The sequence below is a fragment of the Alosa sapidissima genome, chromosome 7 (genome assembly GCF_018492685.1).
Source record: "Alosa sapidissima isolate fAloSap1 chromosome 7, fAloSap1.pri, whole genome shotgun sequence".
Lineage (NCBI taxonomy): Eukaryota > Metazoa > Chordata > Actinopteri > Clupeiformes > Clupeidae > Alosa > Alosa sapidissima.
The window spans coordinates 3,848,227-3,869,606 of record NC_055963.1 but is presented as its reverse complement, the minus strand read 5'-3'; the positions used below and the strand labels follow the sequence as shown (position 1 = coordinate 3,869,606).

The 21,380-nt window shown below is 44.4% G+C and overlaps 1 protein-coding gene and 1 long non-coding RNA gene across 6 annotated transcripts in view; both read right to left on the bottom strand.

The window, feature by feature from the left end:
• LOC121712804 (putative helicase mov-10-B.1) overlaps positions 1 to 20,827 on the bottom strand; it is a 56,150-nt gene extending 35,323 nt beyond the window's left edge. For 3 of the 5 annotated variants that reach the window (XM_042096820.1, XM_042096817.1, XM_042096818.1), the window contains exons 1-6: positions 19,792 to 20,825; positions 19,603 to 19,705; positions 13,506 to 13,639; positions 12,823 to 12,916; positions 12,519 to 12,651; positions 8,611 to 8,857 (exon numbers count right to left, since the gene is read on the bottom strand). In XM_042096820.1, the coding sequence (XP_041952754.1) occupies positions 8,611 to 8,857; positions 12,519 to 12,651; positions 12,823 to 12,916; positions 13,506 to 13,639; positions 19,603 to 19,705; positions 19,792 to 19,919 (839 nt within the window). In that variant the 5' untranslated portion in view covers positions 19,920 to 20,825. Of the gene's footprint in view, positions 1 to 8,610; positions 8,858 to 12,518; positions 12,652 to 12,822; positions 12,917 to 13,505; positions 13,640 to 19,602; positions 19,706 to 19,791 lie in introns of all 5 variants that reach the window. The other 2 variants (XR_006032650.1, XM_042096821.1) reach the window with 2 other exon arrangements.
• On the bottom strand, positions 12,947 to 13,477 carry LOC121712806. Its single transcript, XR_006032651.1, has 3 exons — positions 13,175 to 13,477; positions 13,095 to 13,130; positions 12,947 to 13,019 (listed from the first exon to the last, which is right to left on the bottom strand). It is a non-coding gene; the product is annotated as an uncharacterized LOC121712806 (long non-coding RNA).
• Positions 20,828 to 21,380: the final 553 nt, after the last annotated feature.

Genomic DNA, 21,380 nt, shown 5'->3' with positions numbered 1-21,380 from the left:
GAGGGGAGGGGAGGAGGAGATGAGGGGAGGAGAGAGGAGAGGAGGGGAGGAGAGAGGAGAGGAGGGGAGGAGAGAGGAGAGGAGGGGAGGGGAGAGGAGAGGAGGAGATGAGGGGAGGAGAGAGGAGGGGAGGGGAGGAGGAGATGAGGGGAGGAGAGAGGAGAGGAGGGGAGGGGAGAGGAGAGGAGAGAGGAGATGAGGGGAGGAGGAGATGAGGGGAGGAGAGAGGAGAGGAGGGGAGGGGAGGAGGAGATGAGGGGAGGAGGAGAGGAGGGGAGGAGAGAGGAGAGGAGAGGAGGGGAGAAGAAGAAAGGGGAGGAGAGGAGAGGAGGAGAGAGGAGAGGAGGGGAGGAGAAGATGAGGGGAGGAGAGAGGGGAGGAGAGAGGAGAGGAGGGGAGGGGAGGAGAAGATGAGGGGAGGAGAGAGGAGGTTGTTTTTTGTTTTTGCTTTCAGTTAATCCCAGTGGAATCGTTTTGTTTAGGACAGGCTCATGTCCCATATGTCCTCCCGGAAGCTGAATTACCAGCTCTGTGAAAAACATTCTACAGTTCCCCTCAGCAAGGAGTTGTTGTTTTCATATGTTACAGTTCCTCTCAGAATGGAGGTTCTGTTTTCAGCATTGTTTGTTTGTTTGTGTTGTCACTACGACAATCAGAGGGTAAAATGTCTGTATTAAAAGGCAGTTTTTTTCTTCCCAACTCAAATGTCTCAATGAGTGTAATACACTTGTGTATTAAATGTAGTGAACCCCCACCAGTCTAGTAACTAAGGTAGGTTACATCAACACACACTCAGGTAACCTATGCATGTACATCAATAGAGGATGAACAGATTACAGTAGGCAGTTACACTAACAAGATTCAGCAGTAAAGGAACCAATACATGGCAGGGAAGCTGTGCATACGATATTAGATGAGGTGGGGGGGGACAATTTAGAAATTCTGGCGGCTAAACATACCATTTTAACAGCAGTAAAGGAACCAATACATGGCAGGGAAGCTGTGCATACGATATTAGATGAGGTGGGGGGGGCAATTTAGAAATTCTGGCGGCTAAACATACCATTTTAACAGCAGTAAAGGAACCAATACATGGCAGGGAAGCTGTGCATACGATATTAGATGAGGTGGGGGGGGACAATTTAGAAATTCTGGCGGCTAAACATTTGAACACAGTGTGGGAGGGACAGAAAGGCAATTTACATTACACAAGGATATATTGTATTGAATAGTGCAATCCCCAGACTGCTTTGTTTTTATCTCCTTTTGTGTGTGTGTGTGTGTATATAAACTTTATATATTTTGTTAATAGTTTATAATATGTTATGATCTGCATAATTAATAATAGCTAAACATAGTAATTTGAATAATTCATATTGATTTTTCAATTATTACACTTGTCTTTAATGTCATTACTTTTGTTGTGTGTAGGTCTTATTGAGTGCCTGTCACTTTAAGAAGAATGTGAAAGTAATTAGCTTTCAGTCTCACGGTTTTAGGTTAGGAAAATAGTTGCTTAGTGCAAAGATATGTGGATGCAATTGAGTTTTCTATGTCATTAGATAAAATAAATGTTCAAAAAACTAACAAGTCAAAGAAAATCTTAGAGGAGAGATAAGTGTCACAATGTTCATTTCTAGGCTATGGAAATGCACCATAGTTTATCTATCTTTATTTCTTTGCATTGTGCAGGCTACACTCACAAATACATAAACAAATACATTACATAAACAGAATATAGAAATAAGAGAATGTCTCAGAAAAGATGTTCACGTGTGTAAAAAAGTTTTGTAACTGTGTAAAATAATGTGTGTACTGTATGTGCAAAGACATTTCACACCTGTAAAAATATTTTGTGAAAAAATGCGTACATGTTCGAAGACATTTTGTAGGCCTACCTGGAAAAATATTTTGTACACGTAACCTTGGTTGAAAGATTACAGAAGCTAGGCTTAGCTGTAACAGTATCCTGGGTAACATAACATCACTAGTTAATACTATTCAACAGTAGAATCTGCAGTTGAAAGCCTGGTCAAGTTAGGCTGCAGTTGAAGTTGCCAGTTTGTGTGGCTAGTTACTTTGCCTACTTAGACTCTACATAATGAAAAAGCTTTGAATGTCCTCTTTCTTCTTTAGTTGGCATAGCTGATCTACAAAATGGGGCAAAAACGTACATTCTGAAGGGCAAAGGGAATATTAAAATCTTTTTTGGCTAATGTATTGGACAGCCCTGCTAACTCTGACCCTAGGTAGAGGGGTCAGGCCCTTGAGTCGTGGATCTGCTCGAGGTTTCTTCCTACATGTATCTCCAATTCTAGAGAGTTTTTCCTCGCCCCTGTTACCCATGGGCCTTCTCTGATTGTTTAACACTCTGTAAAGCGCCATGAGACATGTGCAATGTTTTGGCACTCTGTAAGTGATATTAAATTGAAATTGCTATTGATAACTCACCCAGTCTGCCAGTGCCACCACAAAGTGAAGTAGCGTTGACTATGCGTACATCCCTGTTCGGTTTGCCTTATTCAGGCAACCATTGGGTGCAGGGTGCAGGGTGCACCATAGGATTGGTGTTTTCTATGAACTCTCCAGTAGGTGGCGATAATGCATTAATGATATAGTCAGTGTACCCTGTGGCCTAGCTTTGGTTTATACAAAGGCCGGATCCTGCGAGGAGGAAAAATGCACACTTAAGTAGAGGTGCTGGTCACGAGATTATCAGATTAAAAACAGACTAGCTCCACACACTAGCCCCACAGACTAGCCCCACACACTAGCCCCACACACTAGCCTCACAGACTAGCTCCACAGACTAGCCCCACACACTAGCCCCACGGACTAGCCCCACAGACTAGCTCCACACAAATAATGTATTAAAGACCGACGTTTTGGCACAAAAGGTTATCAAGGTTCAGCCTTTATCAATGGGAATTAACTGGGCATTATACAATTTGGGCCAGTGGTGGGATTTCATCCGCCCCTAAAGGTCCCCTTAAAGGAAAATTCCGGTATTTAGCACTTTTGAGTCCCTTTTCTGGTTTGTTTTGGATGAACTAGAGTGGTGGACACCGAAATTTGATGATTGGTCCTGTCTCGACTTTTCTGACTCGCCTTTGACTACTCAGAGTGGCTGCCAACAGGCATGCTCAAACATGTCCTAAACCAACCCTTAATGTTCGTTTTCAAAACTGTGCAACTCACCAAATCAAATATATCGGCGCAATGTATGATTTCCAGCCGTCTTATTTGCTATTGTGGAACTATTTTTTCAGACACCTCACAACCCCGTATAAACTTCCGCTCAATATTTGAACCTGAAGTATAGACGGTGGCGCAGTAATATCAACGTGCAATGAGTCTTCCAACAGAAATCAATGGGATTTTACAAAATGGCAAATAAAACACGACAGAAACTGTATTTCGCTACGCTACTTGTTTTGGAACATCAACGAACACCACTAACCACTCAGTGAGTTGCACAGTTTTGAAAACGAATGTTAAGGGTTGTTTTAGGACATGTTTGAGCATGCCTGTTGGCAGCCACTCTGAGTAGTCAAAGGCGATTCAAAATGAGTCAGAAAAGTCGAGACAGGACCAATCGCCAACATTTCGGTGTCCACCACTCTAGTTCATCCAAAACAAACCAGAAAAGGGACTCAAAAGTGCTAAATACCGGAATTTTCCTTTAAGGGTGGGGCGTAACAGTGTGTGTGTGCGTATGTTCACGTGCATTTGCGATTGCGTCTGCGTGTCTGTGTGTGTGTACGTGTGTGTGTGTGTGTGTGTGTATAAAGGGTCTTACTCGTCTGGTCTCTCTCCATCCTCAACGATGAAGCGCTCCTTCCTGCAGACGCTCCTCTCTACAGGTGTGTACGTGTGTGTGTGTGTACGTGTGTGTGTGTGCGTGAGTGCATGTGTGTGCGTGCGTATGTGTGTGTGTGTGTGTGTGTGTGTGTGTGTATAAAGGGTCTTACTCGTCTGGTCTCTCTCCATCCTCAACGATCAAGGCGCTCCTTCCTGCAGACGCTCCTCTCTACAGGTGTGTACGTGTGTGTGTGTGTGTACGTGTGTGTGTGTGTGTGTGTGTGTGTGTGTACGTGTACGTGTACGTGTGTGTGTGTGTGTGTATAGAGGGTCTTACTCGTCTAGTCTCTCTCCATCCTCAACGATGAAGCGCTCCTTCCTGCAGACGCTCCTCTCTACAGGTGTGTACGTGTGTGTGTGTGTGTGTGTGTGTGTGTGTACGTGTACGTGTACGTGTGTGTGTGTGTGTGTATAGAGGGTCTTACTCGTCTGGTCTCTCTCCGTCCTCCACAGTGAAGCGCTCCTTCCTGCAGACGCTCCTCTCTACAGGTGTGTACGTGTGTGTGTGTGTGTACGTGTGTGTGTGTGTGTGTGTGTGTGTGTGTACGTGTACGTGTACGTGTACGTGTGTGTGTGTGTGTGTGTATAGAGGGTCTTACTCGTCTGGTCTCTCTCCATCCTCAACGATGAAGCGCTCCTTCCTGCAGACGCTCCTCTCTACAGGTGTGTACGTGTGTGTGTGTGTACGTGTGTGTGTGTGTGTGTGTGTGTGTGTGTGTGTGTGTGTGTGTGTGTGTGTGTGTGTACGTGTACGTGTACGTGTGTGTGTGTGTGTGTGTATTGTAACGTGCCCTTGTGTAGCCTACTTGGCTGTTCTAGTCTCACCCTCTACCTGCATTCTCTCTACCTGTCATTACCCCTTATTGTGTGCAGGTGTGCTGGCGTCTGCGAGTGGGCCTGCCTATAAAAGCCGCCTTTTCCAACATGGCCGCAGCTCGATCTCGGATCACACGCTGTTTACAGACCGATTCAGATACAGATTCTATTCTCGCCGTTTTGCTACTCTGCTCACAAATTGTCTTTTCTTTTCCTCGTTTTTCGAAACGGACCATTGTAACTGGTGACGGGCCGGTGAATTTTTTTGTTTGTTTTCCCACATTAGAATAGCTGGATGTTAGTGTAGAAGGTAAGCCGTGCGGAAGACTCACACATTTTCATTTCGAGGAGGTAAGATAGTATTTGCTTAAAACTATTAGAAGGTTAGGAAGCTTGCTAGATTCTGTTTTTAGTTATTTATTACTGTGCTTTCGAAGCATTGGCATCGTTGCTGAAGTCTCAGTTCGTCCAAAATAAATTAGCATTTATATTTTTCTTATTCCTGACTCCTGGGCCTTTCTTATGTTGTGTTTCCATTTTCATATTTTATTGGATTCATAACATAAATGGGGGCTCGTCCGGGAGGAATTAATTTATTAATTAATTGGCTAATTACTTGAAAAATTTCGACGGTCGAAAATCCGCCCGATAGTTGTCAATTTTTTTTTCTGGTGTTTCCCCGCCGCCGCACAGTTGCTGACACGCGTGTCCTTTGTTCCCTTTGCAGTGTTTATTGTTAAAATACACCAGCATTTAGTCTGTTAATTGACTCAATATTTTTCGAAATCCCAGGAGTTTTGTGAGTAGTTGCGGTAGCCTTTTTGTCTGAAACGCGTTTGTTCGTTTGTTCAGTTTTGCTCTCGCAACATGTTCGATTTAGAAGAGTACACAAAAGCGCCTACGCAGGAAGGCCTGCTTACTATAACTCGCTATGAATTGTTGCGTGTTGCGGGTCATTATACAATCGAGGTACGTAGTGGTTTAAACAAAGCCGACCTTCAAAGACACTTAATTGAGGCCTTGCATGCTCAGGGAGTGTTTGGTGAGGCTCTGAAAATCGTTACCGATCCTCCAGCCTCTCCCACTAAGTCTTCACTTGACTGGAAGCATCTCGAGTTAAAAGAAAAAGAACTCGCATGGGAGCAGGTTAAATTAAAAGAACAGAGAGAACATGAGATCAAGTTAAAAGAATTGGAGCTTGAAAAGGCAGTCCGTTTAAAAGAGTTGGAAATACGGGCTAGAGAGGCCGGTATTCAGCCTCAGCCTGAGTTTGACGTTGCCCGTAATATCAGAGTCGTACCCCCGTTCAATGAGAAAGAAGTCGACAAATTCTTTGCGCACTTCGAGCGTGTGGCTACGACTTTGAAGTGGCCTAATGCAGTTTGGACTATGGTTTTGCAATGCGTGTTTACCGGTAAGGCACAGGAAGCTTATTCGCTGTTACCACTTGCGGATGCTTCTGATTATGCGAAAGTCAAACAGGCAGTGCTACGGATTTATTCTCTCGTTCCAGAAGCCTTTCGGCAAAAATTCCGAAAATCTCAAAAACCTGAAGCGCAAACCTACGTCAAGTTTGTTAGGGAAAAAGAGCTGTTATTTGACCGCTGGCTCTCCTCACATCCTTCCTGTCTCCGGACATCTAGGCATTAATAAGACCGCTGACCGTCTCCTCCGCCATTTCTTTTGGCCAACCCCTGCCAACCCCTTTCGGCCTTCGAAATTCTGCCGCCACATTTCAGCGCTTGGTTAATAATGTCTTAGATGGTGTCCCAAACTGTGAGGCCTATTTAGACGACCTCCTCGTATATAGCGCCACCTGGCGTGAACATATAGAACATCTTTCCACAGTTTTTGACCGTCTGTCTCGCGCTGAATTAACCGTTAACTTGGCAAAGTGTGTCTTCGGCCAGGCATCCGTCATCTACCTCGGTAAAATCATTGGGCGTGGGCAGGTTCGCCCCGTCCAAGCAAAAGTTGAGGCCATCATGAATTTTCCAGCTCCGACCACCCGACGAGATTTACGCCGCTTCCTCGGCATGGTCGGGTACTATAGGTCGTTCTGTAAAAACTTCTCGACCGTGGCTGCCCCACTGACCGACTTGTTGAGCACGAAGCGTGTCTTCAAATGGAGTGATACTTGTCAGTCTGCGTTTGACTCCGTGAAAGCTCTCTTAGACTTAAGCTGTCGGTCCTGGCGCTGACCCGGCCCGTCTGCGGCACAGGTCCGCGTCAGAGCCGGCAGCTTAAGTGTAAGTCATGTGCTGAGGACCAGGCCACTTGGTTCCCCCCCACTCTCCCACTCAACACAACTGCCCAGTGTTGCCCGCCTCCATCCCCACAACCCCCACCTTCCACTGCCCTCCGGGGCAACAGGTCCAAGTGCGGTAGTGCCCCCTCCACCACTAGGGCCAACTCGAACAGAAACACACACATACACACATACACAAACACACACAAACATAACACACACATACACACATACACAAACACACACAAACATAACACACACATACACACATACACAAACACACACAAACATAACAAACACAAACATACACAAACACACACAAACATAACAAACACAAACATACACAAACACACACAAACATAACAAACATAACACACACTGGTGTAGTCTGAACTAAACCTCAGTCTCTTACTCGGGTATCAATGCAGTTTCCCTACTGCTTCTGAAGCTCTCTCTCTCTCTCTCTCTCCATCTCTCTCTCTCTCCCTCTCTCTCTCTCTCTCTCTCACTCTCTCTCTCTCTCTCTCTCTCTCTCTCTCTCTCCCTCCTCTCTCTCTCTCTCTCTCTCCATCTCTCTCCCTCTCTCTCTCTCTCTCTCTCTCTCTCTCTCTCTCTCCATCTCTCTCTCTCTCCCTCTCTCTCTCTCTCTCTCTCTCTCTCTCTCTCTCTCTCTCTCTCTCACACTCTCTCTCTCTCTCTCTCTCTCTCTCTCTCTCACTCTATCCCCTCTCTCTCTCTCTCTCTCTCTCTCTCTCTCTCTCTCTCACACTCTCTCTCTCTCTCTCTCTCTCTCTCTCTCTCTCTCTGGGACTAAGTGGATAGAATAAAAAAAGGATGCATTTGTTGTTGGTTTAAAAATGGATGCATTTATAGTTGTTGGTTTTAAAAGAAAATGATGTATTAGTGCTAGTGGGTGAGAAAGTAAGCAGAGTCGGTGTTACGTGCCCTTGTGTAGCCTACTTGGCTGTTCTAGTCTCACCCTCTACCTGCATTCTCTCTACCTGTCATTACCCCTTATTGTGTGCAGGTGTGCTGGTGTCTGTGAGTGGGCCTGCCTATAAAAGCCACCTTTTCCAACATGGCCGCAGCTTGATCTCGGATCACACGCTGTTTACAGACCGATTCAGATACAGATATAATAGGTATAAAGTGTGTGTGTATAAAGGGTCTTACTCATCTGGTCTCTCTCCATCCTCAACGATGAAGCGCTCCTTCCTGCAGACGCTCCTCTCTACAGGTGTGTACGTGTGTGTGTGTGTGTGTGTACGTGTGCGTGAGTGCGTGTGTGTGCGTGCGTATGTGTGTGTGTGTGTGTGTGCGTGTATAAAGGGTCTTACTCGTCTAGTCTCTCTCCATCCTCAACGATGAAGCGCTCCTTCCTGCAGACGCTCCTTTCTACAGGTGTGTACGTGTGTGTGTGTGTACGTGTGTGTGTGTGTGTGTGTACGTGTGTGTGTGTGTGTGTGTGTGTGTGTACGTGTACGTGTACGTGTGTGTGTGTGTATAAAGGGTCTTACTCGTCTGGTCTCTCTCCATCCTCAACGATGAAGCGCTCCTTCCTGCAGACGCTCTTCTCTACAGGTGTGTACGTGTGTGTGTGTGTGTGTGTGTGTGTGTGTGTGTGTGTACGTGTACGTGTACGTGTACGTGTGTGTGTGTGTGTGTGTGTGTATAGAGGGTCTTACTCGTCTGGTCTCTCGCCGTCCTCCACAGTGAAGCGCTCCTCCCTGCAGACACTCCTCTCTACAGGGATGTACGGGGCCGTCGGAGCCAGAGTCTCCATCAGGGGACTGGCATGTTCCACCTCCAGGAAGCGCACGATGTGGAAAGGCTCGGACTCGGGCTCCTGGCTCCTGAACTGGAAGGCCAAGGCCTCCTGGTAGCAGCCTACCTGTTCCGTCTTGATGCGGATGTTGACCTCCTCACGAGCTCCTATGATCAGAATCAGAATCAGCTTTATTGGCCAGGTTTGCGGACACAAATAAGGAATTTGACTCCGGTTAATCTTTGCTCACAAGTACAACATACACTTACAACATATCAGGATAAAAAATAAAAACATAAAAGGAGCAAAAAGAATAAAAACAGAACAGTAAGAATAGAATGAAGGCACCGATGGAACCGACTGAACCGAGGGAGAGAATGCGCTGTAAATTCTGAGTCAGTTAAAACGGCCATTCAATGAAAACATGGCATTTTGTGTCCCTCAAACAAAACTGCCTTGTATATGTGGTGAAATGGGTTTCCCCTTGAGTCATTTTGACTGACAGGTTATTGATTAGGGGGGCGTGCCCTGGATTGGTATTTAAGGAAGTGGCTTTCGACTGACAGGTACGTCGTTCAGTCAGTGAAAGGACTTCCTGGTTAGTGACATGGGATACCGGTAGCTTGGTGTGCGTGTAGGTGAAACCGCTGGCTCAACAGGTAAGCACTGCTTGTTTTCCCATTTGGTTAAATGACTCTCTTTGAGGTGAAATCTTAGCTGTTTGTTCAGTCGTGTGTTTTAGTGCGGTTGGTATTTGCTTTGGAAACTCGCATGCATTACGTCCAGTGGACCGCAACGTGAGAAACTTGTTGGTGTCAGGTAGGCTATCATGCTCAACATACTATTACGGCCTCTCTGCTTCGTCACATATCTAACGTTGTTGTCTGCTTTAGTTTGCTATCAGCAGTAGAGTGGTGAGTGCGTTGTCTCTCCTCCTCGTACCTGTAAGTGGAGCATAGGATCGCCAGCTTTGAGGTATGTATGTTAAAGCAACGCTGTGCAGTCTATTTTTAGAACAAGCTGCTAATCGTAATTTTAGCTTTTGTTGTGCTTTACAGATTGGCCTATATGCTGGCTATACTCATCGGCTGTTCCCACGTCCTAAGAGACTGCTGCTTTGTCTCCTTTTTAGTAATGTCATGTCCAATTATTAGGATATTTGTTTAGTCTGTGATCTTTCTAGCCACTGGCTCTGGCTGGTGCTAGGGCTTTTGTTCTGTTTGTTCCAATGCATGCTTGGGCTATGCAGTGCTGTGTCGCCGTTTCTCTGGCCTAACCTGCATGTACTTTTAAAGTACGCTGTGCGATAAACGCTGTGGTAAGCATCTCCCCTGCTCTAGTTACCCCTCCCCTGAGACCAGGTCACTCGCCCAATAGCAAGGTGCTAGTCAACCCCATAGCTACAGTGCTTATATAGCAGCCCCCTGGTCACTGTGTCGGTGGGACCTCTCCGTCAGAGTGTCAATTGTATGGTCATGTTTTACTGTGCAACTGTAATAATTAATGTGTCTTGTTGGAATAAATATCGTTGATGCAACTCATGTCTCCGGCTCCTTGGGTTTTACGAACCTGTGTGCTCTAATTACCCTCAGGGGTTAATCTAGTTTAGTTCCTTGTCCTGGGGGCTGGCCTCCCGTCCCCTAGGTGGCATAGTCGATGCAACAAATTTTCAAATTCACCTCTTCCCTGCCACATATAGCTGAATTAACAATAAAAACATTTTCAATTGAGTTGCTATTCATTGTTTTTTTTTTTTTCTTTTTAAAGGATTTTAAGCACTTAATGTGTTCGGCATCTTGTCAACACCGTAAAAATGGTTTGTCCCTCAGAATGGTTTGTCTAGTATCACTGGCTTTTTAGGATATAAAAACTCAAAATATCATAAAAAAGAAAAGAAACTTTCAAAAAGTATTAGTTTATTAATTTTATGTGTAAAATTATTAATAAATGTACTCTGTTACCTTTGGATAAAAAGAAAATTAACTGTGTCAAAACTATTCAAATTTCCAGAAAGTGACATCATCTGCCTTGTAAGAAGTTGATAGTGAGAAGTGTGTGTTTAATGAATTTTCTTTGAGTTGTGCTCTACCTGTAGAAGGGGACCAGCCCATTGTGTCAACACTGTTACAAACTGCTGAACACTGCTGAAAACAATCGGTTATACCTAGCTCAAGTTGCTAGGCTGTCGAGTTCAGACAGGCTGATCTTCCAGGCAATCTTCCATCTTTGTTGGGGCAGTCGTTTCTTTTTGTTAGGGCAGTCATTACTTTTTGTTGGGGCAGTTGTGGTCTACTGGTTAGGGCTTGCCAGTTCGTTCCTTGACCAGTAGGAATGGCTGAAGTGCCCTTGAGCATATAATTTACCTTTAGCTGTTTTGTTTTTTCGTACTGACGGTACTCGGTAACCTTGTGAAATGGAAATCTATGTGAAAAATCACCGGATTTCTACTTTAACTTCTCAAGAATGCACACCATGTGGCATCACAATGTTAACTACATGGTTGGTAATGCCAATATCATATTTTGTCAACCCTGTTACTGTCAACCCTGTTAATTGTATAATAAAAAATGAAAAACAAATGTAAAATAACCTTATTTGTATGTAAAATAGAGCAATAACCAACTCCAATAACTGGGGTATTATTAGTTTGTATAACTTTTTCTTCTTTTGTATCATAAATGTGATAATTACCAACCAGCAACCAATTTTCGTTCGAAAATTCTAAAACAACAATGTTTTTTAATACTTCAAAATAACATTTTCTAAATGAACCTCACATTTTTCAGTAGCCATAGATGTGTAGATTTGAACAAAATCTAGTTTGGTTCTTACCGGGGCTTTTACTGCCTGAAATATCCGATTTGTACACGCAGCCTTACAACACTGTTTACAGCTCTTCGAATCACGGTAAAAAAAAAAAAAATTTTGGTACATAGCTAATTTAGATAAACTTATGGTTTGGGTGCTTGCGTTTCTTTAGGAATCCACCATCTTGGTTTGTATAGAAATGAATATTAAGTCACATACACAAGGTTGGACATACGTGACGGTTGGTAATATGTGACGTTGCTATAACAGGGTTGAAAAGCACACATGCATGTTGATTATTTGTCAAATAAAGGAATAAATAAGGTGGAATATTTTTATACTGAATATTTTTGAGAGGTAAGGATGTACTTTATCCAAATATAGGTGCTTCAAGACTTTAAAAATTAGACATCTAAGATGCAAAATGGCACGTTTTCGTAGAATGACCCAAAGGCACTCATATCAATCCTGACGTAGAATGACCCAAAGGCACTCATATCAAGCCTGACGGAAGATAGTTGGTATTTGAGCTCAAACACTGATCATACCTCCTTTTCCATGGTGTTGAAGCAATTATGGTTATGGTAATGGTTAGAACAATGTATGGTAGAGTTCTTTCAAAGTAAGGACCTGGAGACCCACTGCCTGCAACACTCCCCTATCACCCCCATATTCTTGCCTAGTCCCCTGAACCCCAACATCCCAGTCATCCACCAGGGTTGTGCAAAATTCAAATTGCAATTCTGCTTCCTTTTTGGTAACTCAAGTGGAATTCAAGAATTGAATTGGAATTTAAGAGCCAGTTTCAATTCAATTCTGGAATTTTGCACAAGCCTGTCCTCCACTGATGCCCCATTCCTGATGCCCCAGTCCTCCACTGATGCCCCCTACCCCCACTGATGCCCCAGTCCTCCACTGATGCCCCCTACCCCCACTGATGCCCCCTACCCCCACTGATGCCCCATTCCTGATGCCCCATTCCGCCACTGATGCCCCATTCCTCCACTGATGCTCCCCTACCTGGCTGCAGCAGTAGAGGTCTGTCGCGGGTGACCTCCAGGCTGAAGCACGGCACCGTCTTGAGGAAGGAGCAGTGTGTGAGGAGCATGGCTGTGTTCGCTGTGTTGGCCACGTACAGCTTCAGCTCATACACCTTCAAACAAGCAGAGCAGGAGTAGAGAATGCAAACTCAACCAGACTGTTGCACACCTCTCAGAGTTTATCATACAGGGCAGGCACTTTGTTTTTAAATTGCTTTTGCACATATCTCACATATGCGGAATTTGCGGGTGGTGGGGGCGGGAGGAGCACATACAGTACACACCTGGTCTGTCCGCACGCTCATACGGATGGTGCCGTCCACCACCAGCACACTGGACGTAATGCTGATGCCGTACTTTTCTGCAATCAGCAGTGCCCTGGAACACAGGAAGCAGCAGGGAGAATCCTCACCTGTCCCTTATAGCCTCACCTGTCCCTTATAGCCTCCCTTATAGCCTCACCTGTCCCTTATAGCCTCACCTGTACATCCTCACCTTTCCTGTATGTCCTCACCTGTCCTGTATGTCCTCACCTGTCCTGTGTGTCCATCTTCACCTGTCCCTTACACACTCACCTGTCCCTTACACACTCCTGTATGTCCTCACCTGTCCTGTATGTCCTCACCTGTCCTGTACAGCCTCACCTGTCCCTTATAGACTCACCTGTCCCTTATAGCTGTCCCTTATAGCCTCACCTGTCCTGTATGTTCTCACCTGTCCTGTACATCCTCACCTGTCCTGTACATCTTCACCTGTCCCTTACACACTCACCTGTCCTGTACATCTTCACCTGTCCTGTACATCCTCACCTTTCCTGTATGTCCTCACCTGTCCTGTGTGTCCTCACCTGTCCTGTACATCTTCACCTGTCCTGTACATCCTCACCTGTCCTGTGTATCCTCACCTGTCCTGTATGTCCTCATCTGTCCTGTACACCCTCACCTGTCCTGTGTGTGGACATCCTTACCTGTCCTCTGTCAGAAGGAAGGTCAGATCAACCACCTCCATGCTGAACTGGTCCTGTACAAGGAGGACTTGATTGGCAGGCTTGGGTCTGCTGGATGCAGATGATGTCATATTCCGCTGGTCATACAGCTTCACCTAACACAGAACACAGAAAGGACAACAAGATGGAGTGCAAGTGTGTGTATGTTTGCATACAAGAGCTGCTGATTCAGCTGCATGTAGGTTGTGCTAAAGGAGAATACAGGTAAACATTGGTTTGGCAAACGAGGAGACTCCGAAGTCACAGACATAAATGAGGAATGGATTTGATAGGGCCAAGCTTGATAAGGCCAAGCTTTAATCTGTTTTTGTCCCAATCTGGCCCAGGATCCTTAGATGCTGACCATGTTTCCCCTTGTTTTATGTAGTGATGTGTTTTTTGTGTGTCTTGCCATGTCATACCTTTCCTTGTCACTTCCTGTGGTGCCTTGGTGTACTTCCTGTGTCCTGTACCTTAGCTGCAGATCATTTGTCTTTATGTCCAGCCTCCCTTCCTCCCTCAGGAGTCAAGAGCCAAGTCTGTTTTTGAAGTGTTTTTTCACTGAAAGTGGTTTTGTTCCTGTTACCTGTGTGTTGGATCCTGCCAGTATATTTGTATTAAAGCTCTATCTTGGTTCCATACTTCTGTCTGTGTCTGCATTTGGTCCAGTTTGCATACCTGGCCTGCTGTCTGTGTCTGCATTGGGTCAAGTTTGCATACCTGGCCTGCTGGCTGTGTCTGCATTGGGTCCAGTTTGCATACCTGGCCTGCTGGCTGTGACACTTTTGCTTGTTTTTGTGTACCGTGATGGTAACCAATAGTGTTTACTCTTTGGGTCCTACTGTATGTCTCGTCAGTCCCTAGAAGTGAGTGAATCTCCTTAACCCACATTTTAAAGTTAACATTATTTTCACACATTTCCTGGTTTTATGTGATGGTTACTCCCTCCATTATACTCCCACTTGTTGACTGTACGTTTTTCAAGAATCAGAATTCTGAACTTGTGAGTGATGCTACAGGTCTACAGGTTTCTACAGGATGCTCTCCTATGGAAATTGGTCCCTGCATAGCCATTGTGTATCCGACCTAGCAACAAAGGACGGCGGTACTTGACTACAACATTCACTACAACAACACGGTTGACGTTCCACTGGAAATATATGAGGTGGTTGAAAAACCTTCCAGGAAGAGCCTTGCATGCATAAACGGAATAAATAAATAAATTAGGCCCACATGAGTACATGGAGAGGAATGCAGATATGCCAGTAGGTCTACCCGTGTATGCCTATATGGTTCTAGCTGTGTTACGGTGATACTGTTCAGTCTATAGGCCTTTATCCTCCTTCCTGGTTACTTTCTGTCTACGTGTCTCTGTGACTCATGCATGTTACCACAAAATGAGCTCTGTTCTGTTAAAGTTTGTACTCTGTTCTGTTCTGATCTGTTAAAGTTTAAGGTGCCATCATCTCAACAAAAAAAAACAACAACAATTAAACAAATCAGAGGGGTATTTCACAAAACCTAGATAAGGGATTAAGCTGGGATTTTTAGGTTATCCTGGATGAATTTAGCCTTGACTTGGTTTCACAAAAGAGATGGCACATAAGTTACCATGGGGATTTATTCTCTGCACCTAGCCTAGACCAGGCTAACAGCCAAGCTAAGTTAATTCTAATGGTAATTATGTGGTCTTATTGGTTCAGATAGCTGTCATTCACATCAGACCTCCGTGCTAATTTTAAGGAGCTTTATTCCATTTATAAACTACTTGCTAAATGTATTTGCTCGCAAAACAAAACAGATTGTCTGCCTACTACCATATGGTTATTATTTTAATTGTGATAGCCTTATAATTATTAACATAGGCCTAGGTACTCATTGTTTGCTTATTTTATTGATAGACGTTTGATAAATAGCTTACTGTAGTTGATTGGAAGTGGAGGGGCAAGTTTTCAAAGGTATTTTCAACTATAATATTAAGGTATATCATACTATGTGCATCTTTGCAGTGGCAAGCGCTTTCTTAATGATGTTGCGTGCCGAGACAAGGAAGCACTCACACATGGGTGCATACGTAAATTTGCATTCAGTTGGTCTACCACGCCTACTTCTGCTGTTTTACAGAAATAGCCATGATTCCCCATTCCAAAAAGGATAACTTTACTTCATTGTTAGTCTATATCAAAAGCGGTTGTTCACTTTGTGTGAATGACGCTATTTTCCGCGTCTTTTTTATTCCAACCGTGGGCACTTTGGAGCAGAGACGAGAACGCGCGCACATCCTGAATTATTTACACCTCGCTTGACATAGTCGCTCCCAGAGGTGGGACCAAGTCACTGTTTGGCAAGTCACAAGTAAGTCCCAAGTCTTAGCACTCAAGTCCAAGTCAAGTCCCAAGTAAATACAGAGAAGGGCAAGTCGAGTCCAAGTCCAAGTCTCATCAAAGCCAAGTCGAGTCCAAGTCCAAGTCCCAATCTTTTTCAAGTCCTGAACAAGTCATCAGGTACTCTTCACTTAATAATGGCATTATTAGACTATCGATCATAATTTTAACACTTCCATCTAATCCACAGAATTTTTTTTTATAAATACAGATTAAAATATGTTCAATGTTTCTGTCTTGAAATCTTTTACGATATATGCATGCGCATACAATATACACATGTGCATACCTGAGTAATCTGTACAAAACGGATAGCTACATGACAAATAAAAATATTGTTTTTCCAAATTTCGGGGCCCACTGTAAGGATGAGTAATAATTTGACTGATGGCATTTCACTGCGCTAGGCCACAGATTTGCCTGCAAACAATTTATTAGGCTGTCTGCCAGTGGCGACTCATAAGGGAAGCCAAGGTCAACACTTTTATATTATTTAAAAGATAATAATGACACAGTAATGTTGTTTTAAAGTATTCATTTCTTAAGAAATACTACACATGTGATGCTGTTTATCTCATTTGTAAATGGTGCACTGTCACTTTAAGCCCATTGTGTGCCACTGTCCACACATTCTCATAATGATCTTTTTTACCAGCTCCATTCCTATGGCTAGTCCACAAACTCAAACATTGTTTGTGCCACATGAATAGCACAATATTAACAATGATAAGCATTATATTAAGTTGGCACAAACAGCTTTCATTCCTTTGGAAATAGATGCATGTATGACATGATGCTTGCTTGACATTTTCTGTTTGCAATTAAATGTGAATTATGAGCCTGGTAGCCAGTAGCCACCTAGCTAGCTGAGTGGAATGCGTTTCAATCGGCATATCAATGTGCTTCATGTAAACAAATTATTGAATAGGCCTACTTCAAGACTCACCATTTCCATTAAACAAAGGCAAAGACAACTCTTCATATTCTTGTCCACTTTCCAAATCACAGTGAGTGCAGCCTATGTCATAGTGACCTGGATCTCATAGTTTATAACAGTAGTGAGAACCGGATAAATCCGCAATTTCCCTAATCTCGTATTTGTTGCCTTCATGATTTCCTTTTATACGTTTCTTATATTTAAAAGAAAATATCAATCATCATCAACAATGACAAGCCAGCTGGAACCTGCCACTCGTTTTCTCTCCCTCTCGTGCGTGCTTAGATGGGGTTCTCAATTAAATGGAGTAGGCTAGCATAAGTTCAAGTTGGATCTTAATGGAGAGGACTCGAAAAGTATCATCTTTATGTAACATGCTGTTGGTGCATTTTGACATTGTAAACGTTCTCTAACAAGAGTGCAAATCAGTTTGCAGTAAAGCTACTAGTTATTAGCTAAATGTTGGTCGTTTCTCTGTCTCTTGGTGCCCTACACACAGTGCGTAACGCATGTGGGGGTAGCGGCAGTGAACTGTGCTCTGGACTGGCCGCTTGTCTCCGCTATTTATTTTTTTTTTTAGTCGCGGAGGGAAAGCATCTCTGGGGTGACTGGTCCACGATCAGGAAATTTAGTTTTTGACTCGAGACACGTCAAGTCGTCACAAGTCAAAGAGGCAAAGTCCGAGTCAAGTCTCGAGTGAATAGTATTCAAGTCCAAGTCGAGTCGCAAGTCATGCCGAATTTTATCAAGTCAAGTCTGAAGTCATTAAAATCATGACTCGAGTCTGACTCGAGTCCAAGTCATGTGACTCGAGTCCACATGTCTGGTCGCTCCTACTCATCCTGGATTGGCATTAGTGAAACAAGTTGAGCTAGGATGACCAGACAACGCTATGTCAAACCTCGCTTTATCACTTATCTTGGATGTCTTAATTCTGCCTTTGTGAAATACTCCTCTGGTGTCCAAAAAAACAAAACAAAAACATAGCCTTTCCCAGAATCCTTCTCAGAATCGGTTTTAGTGAGTGTAATTGCGTTTTCCTTGTCATGTATGTGTTAGCTTGTGTAGTCTTTCTTTAGGTTTTACCTCATGTGTTTTACCCGGTGTATTGTATGTGACAATCCTGTTTGTGTATCGTGCTTGTTTTATTGACTTTCCTTGTGTTTCCTATGTAATGGTGTCTTGGTCATGGTCTATGTGTTTGGCTGATTCGCGCTTCTGCATTAAACCTTTGATTGGACAACTGTGTGTGTCGTGATCAAATCGTTACATTGGTGTCGGAAGTGACTTTCGAACATGGCCTCCGCTCAGCGAGAGAAGCTGGGAACGGCAGACCTCACCACTGGGTGGAGGCCCACGCAAGAGGATCCGGAGAGAGCCCTTGTAAGGGCTGCTGAAAAGCTCGGGGCCTTTTATCGCTGCTGCCGATGGAGGAGAGGTGCTGCCGTCTGGACCCGACTGCTGCCATGGGAGGAGAACTTGCCGGAAGAGGGGCCTGAAGAAGCGTTCGCGGAGAAGATGACGCTGGCCTGGGCAGTGACTCGAGGCTGGAGATGGCGGTGGCCGCGACGCGTGAGCAGAGGGAGAGCGGCGAGGAAGAGGTTCCTGGACGACGGACGGTTGGCGGAGACGCTGGGGGCAGCGAACTCACGACGGTGGGACAGCTTCGATGGAAAGGCCCTCTGAACTCTGAACTTTAAAACGTTTGGGTGCGTGTGAGAGGCACCGTGCTGTGTGGGCGCCCGTTCTAGTTGGCCTGTTGGCCGGCGCCAGAGGAAAAAAAAAAAAAAAGGGTTCGCTGTGTTGGGAGATAGCACGAGGCAGAAGAGGGGGGTCAAGCCTTCGTCGTGACCATGACGGAGTGGAGCGGGCCGGGAGCAAAGGAGGACAGCTCTGCGAGGAGGCAGCGCGAGGAGGGACGCTGAAACCGGTAGCTGACGGCCTGAGAGCTCAGCGTGGTCCGGCTGCAGCGGAGTTGATGCCTGCCTATCCTGGTCGGTGCGACTGTGGAGTGGAGCGACGGAGGTGCAGCTACAGTTGACCCGTGAGTTCCGGTGCTTGGTGCCACAGTCTACGGTAGTAAGGCCACCTAGGGCCCCGTCTGGAGAGGAGGAGTGCCGCGGTGACACGCCGCGGAAAGTGCAGCCTGAGGGCGGCTGCTGAGAGGGAGCTGGTGACGAGCGGGGACGGCCACGTGGCTGCTACACGCCCGCACTGGATTGTTAGCAGCGTGGCGCCCCGTTGAGTGAGCTCCTGCGGCGTGCACCCCACGTGTTGTTGGCGGTACCACAGACTGATGGACTGAGCGGGTGAATGCCCACACCGACGTTATGGCAATGGCTAAGTGAGGAGATATTGCCGAGGACGGCAATAGCTCGCGAGGGGGCTGTGTAACGTCGGTGTCGTTTGGACTGAGTGCTAGCCTCCCAGAATGCAATGTGTGTGAATGCTGGTTTGTGTAATGTCGGTTTTTTGTGTAATGTGTGTTTTCCTTGTCATGTATGTGTTAGCTTGTGTAGTCTTTCTTTAGGTTTTACCTCATGTGTTTTACCCGGTGTATTGTATGTGACAACCCTGTTCGTGTATCGTGCTTGTTTTATTGACTTCCCTTGTGTTTCCTATGTAATGGTGTCTAATGGTCCATGTGTTAAACCTTTGATGGACAACTGTGTGTGTTGTGATCAAATCGTTACAATATATACAGGTTATACTGTATATAGCCTATGAAGGTGTGTATGCTCTGTGTAGGCCTACTCACCTGATGGTCAAGTTCAATTAACCCTGCGCACCCACGGATATCTCCATGGCACTTAAGCACATATAGAACTCTTGAAAAAGGTGGATACCGACATCCACCATCCCTAAATATAAACAAATTAATTCACCATTTCCTAATACAAGTCTAATATTGAAATATACATTTGATTAAATATGTTAGGCTACTTACTTAAATTCATAGTTGTAAAAACCTCGGAGGTCCTCTTTCTCAAAACGAACCGATCTTCTATCCGTTTTATCGAGATAGTCCACAAAATTCAGTCCAACCTGACGGATTTCTCTCCACTTGAAAGACATTATGTTTTCTGAACGTAATTCGTAATTAAGTTTCCTTAATGGTAACGTGAGCTGCACTTGTCAGCTGAACTGTCGAACTGAATGACACTGTGTTTTCACATAATAAAACGACGTGACGTCCTTATATAGCCGTCTTGGTTTCGTTTCTTTCATTTGCAGGTGAGTGGGTAAGCAGATGACGCGGACGCACCTGAGTAAAGTTTCAGTAGGCTATAAGGCGCTCTTTTTCTCTCGGGCTGCTGTTTATGAGCTTCCCAGTGCTTTTGAAGATTTTGCTTTTATTCGTCGTTTTGTTTATAGAACTATCATTACCTAGTCTAAGATAGGCCCTGTTTCCGTTGCTCCCATTCACCTTCATGCGGAACCGATCGGCTATCTGAGTTGATAGGCTATATTTGTCTATTTGAAAGAAAAATATGTGTTCCGTATTGAACTGACACGGAACGCATTTTGTTCCGTATTATTGAAAATCAACTCAGTGCAAATCAATGACAGATCAGTATAATAAGTTAGACTATGAACGAAGAATGCACGATTTGTATAAGATGAAGGGAAACTTTGCTGCTGTCATCCTCTCGAGGTATCACTATCCCAACAGAAAATGCATTTCGTTTGAGCCACTGTTAGTTATTACAGCCTTCACCAAATTCAGAGCTGTGCTTCTAGAGTTGCTTGTGATATATCTGCCTGTTTAGTTGTATACATTTTAGAGTTGTTTGGTTTGAGTAGAATATAGTCTAGGCAACAAATTATTAAGGGTTTTTGCATCGGACATTTTCGAAATGATCCTTGTTTTGCACTGGATCGAACTATTAGAATGGTAGCCAGGCTACATTAATTCAATACGGAGCCCTGGAACGTTATTGCACTACATAGCCTACATACATAGGCCTATGTAGGCTATACATACGTGCAGGCTTGGAATTTCACCATTCTGGGGGCAAGGCCACTTGGCCTTCAGTTGGGCATATTTGGTGGGGGGCACAAAGGCCACATGTCAGGGCACCAAGGCCAAAGTTAACTATTAGTAGTAGGCTATAAAAATTATCAAAGTTGTATTTAGCCTATTCACTGCAGTAGACCTGCATCACTGTATGAAACATTACAAAAACATGAAAACTTGACATATTACATAGAACTGTAAATCATCTGACTATCTAATATTTACAGATATCTAGGCTATATATAACATTTATTTTATATTTGGCCTGTTATGAAATCATGTATTGAACAATTTAAGCACAGCTCAGCTTTAAGAAACTCAAATAGCCTAGATGCATGCTTAGCATTTTGTGATCATTAAGGCTACTTTTACAAACTCTTAGTCAGCTGTCCTCTGATTTACCAATATATAGGCGATATTTGTAACATTTATTTTGTATTTGGCCCGTTATGAAATTATGTGGAACAATTTAAACACATTGTAAAACTTAAAGCCCAAATTTGGAGACATCCATGTAT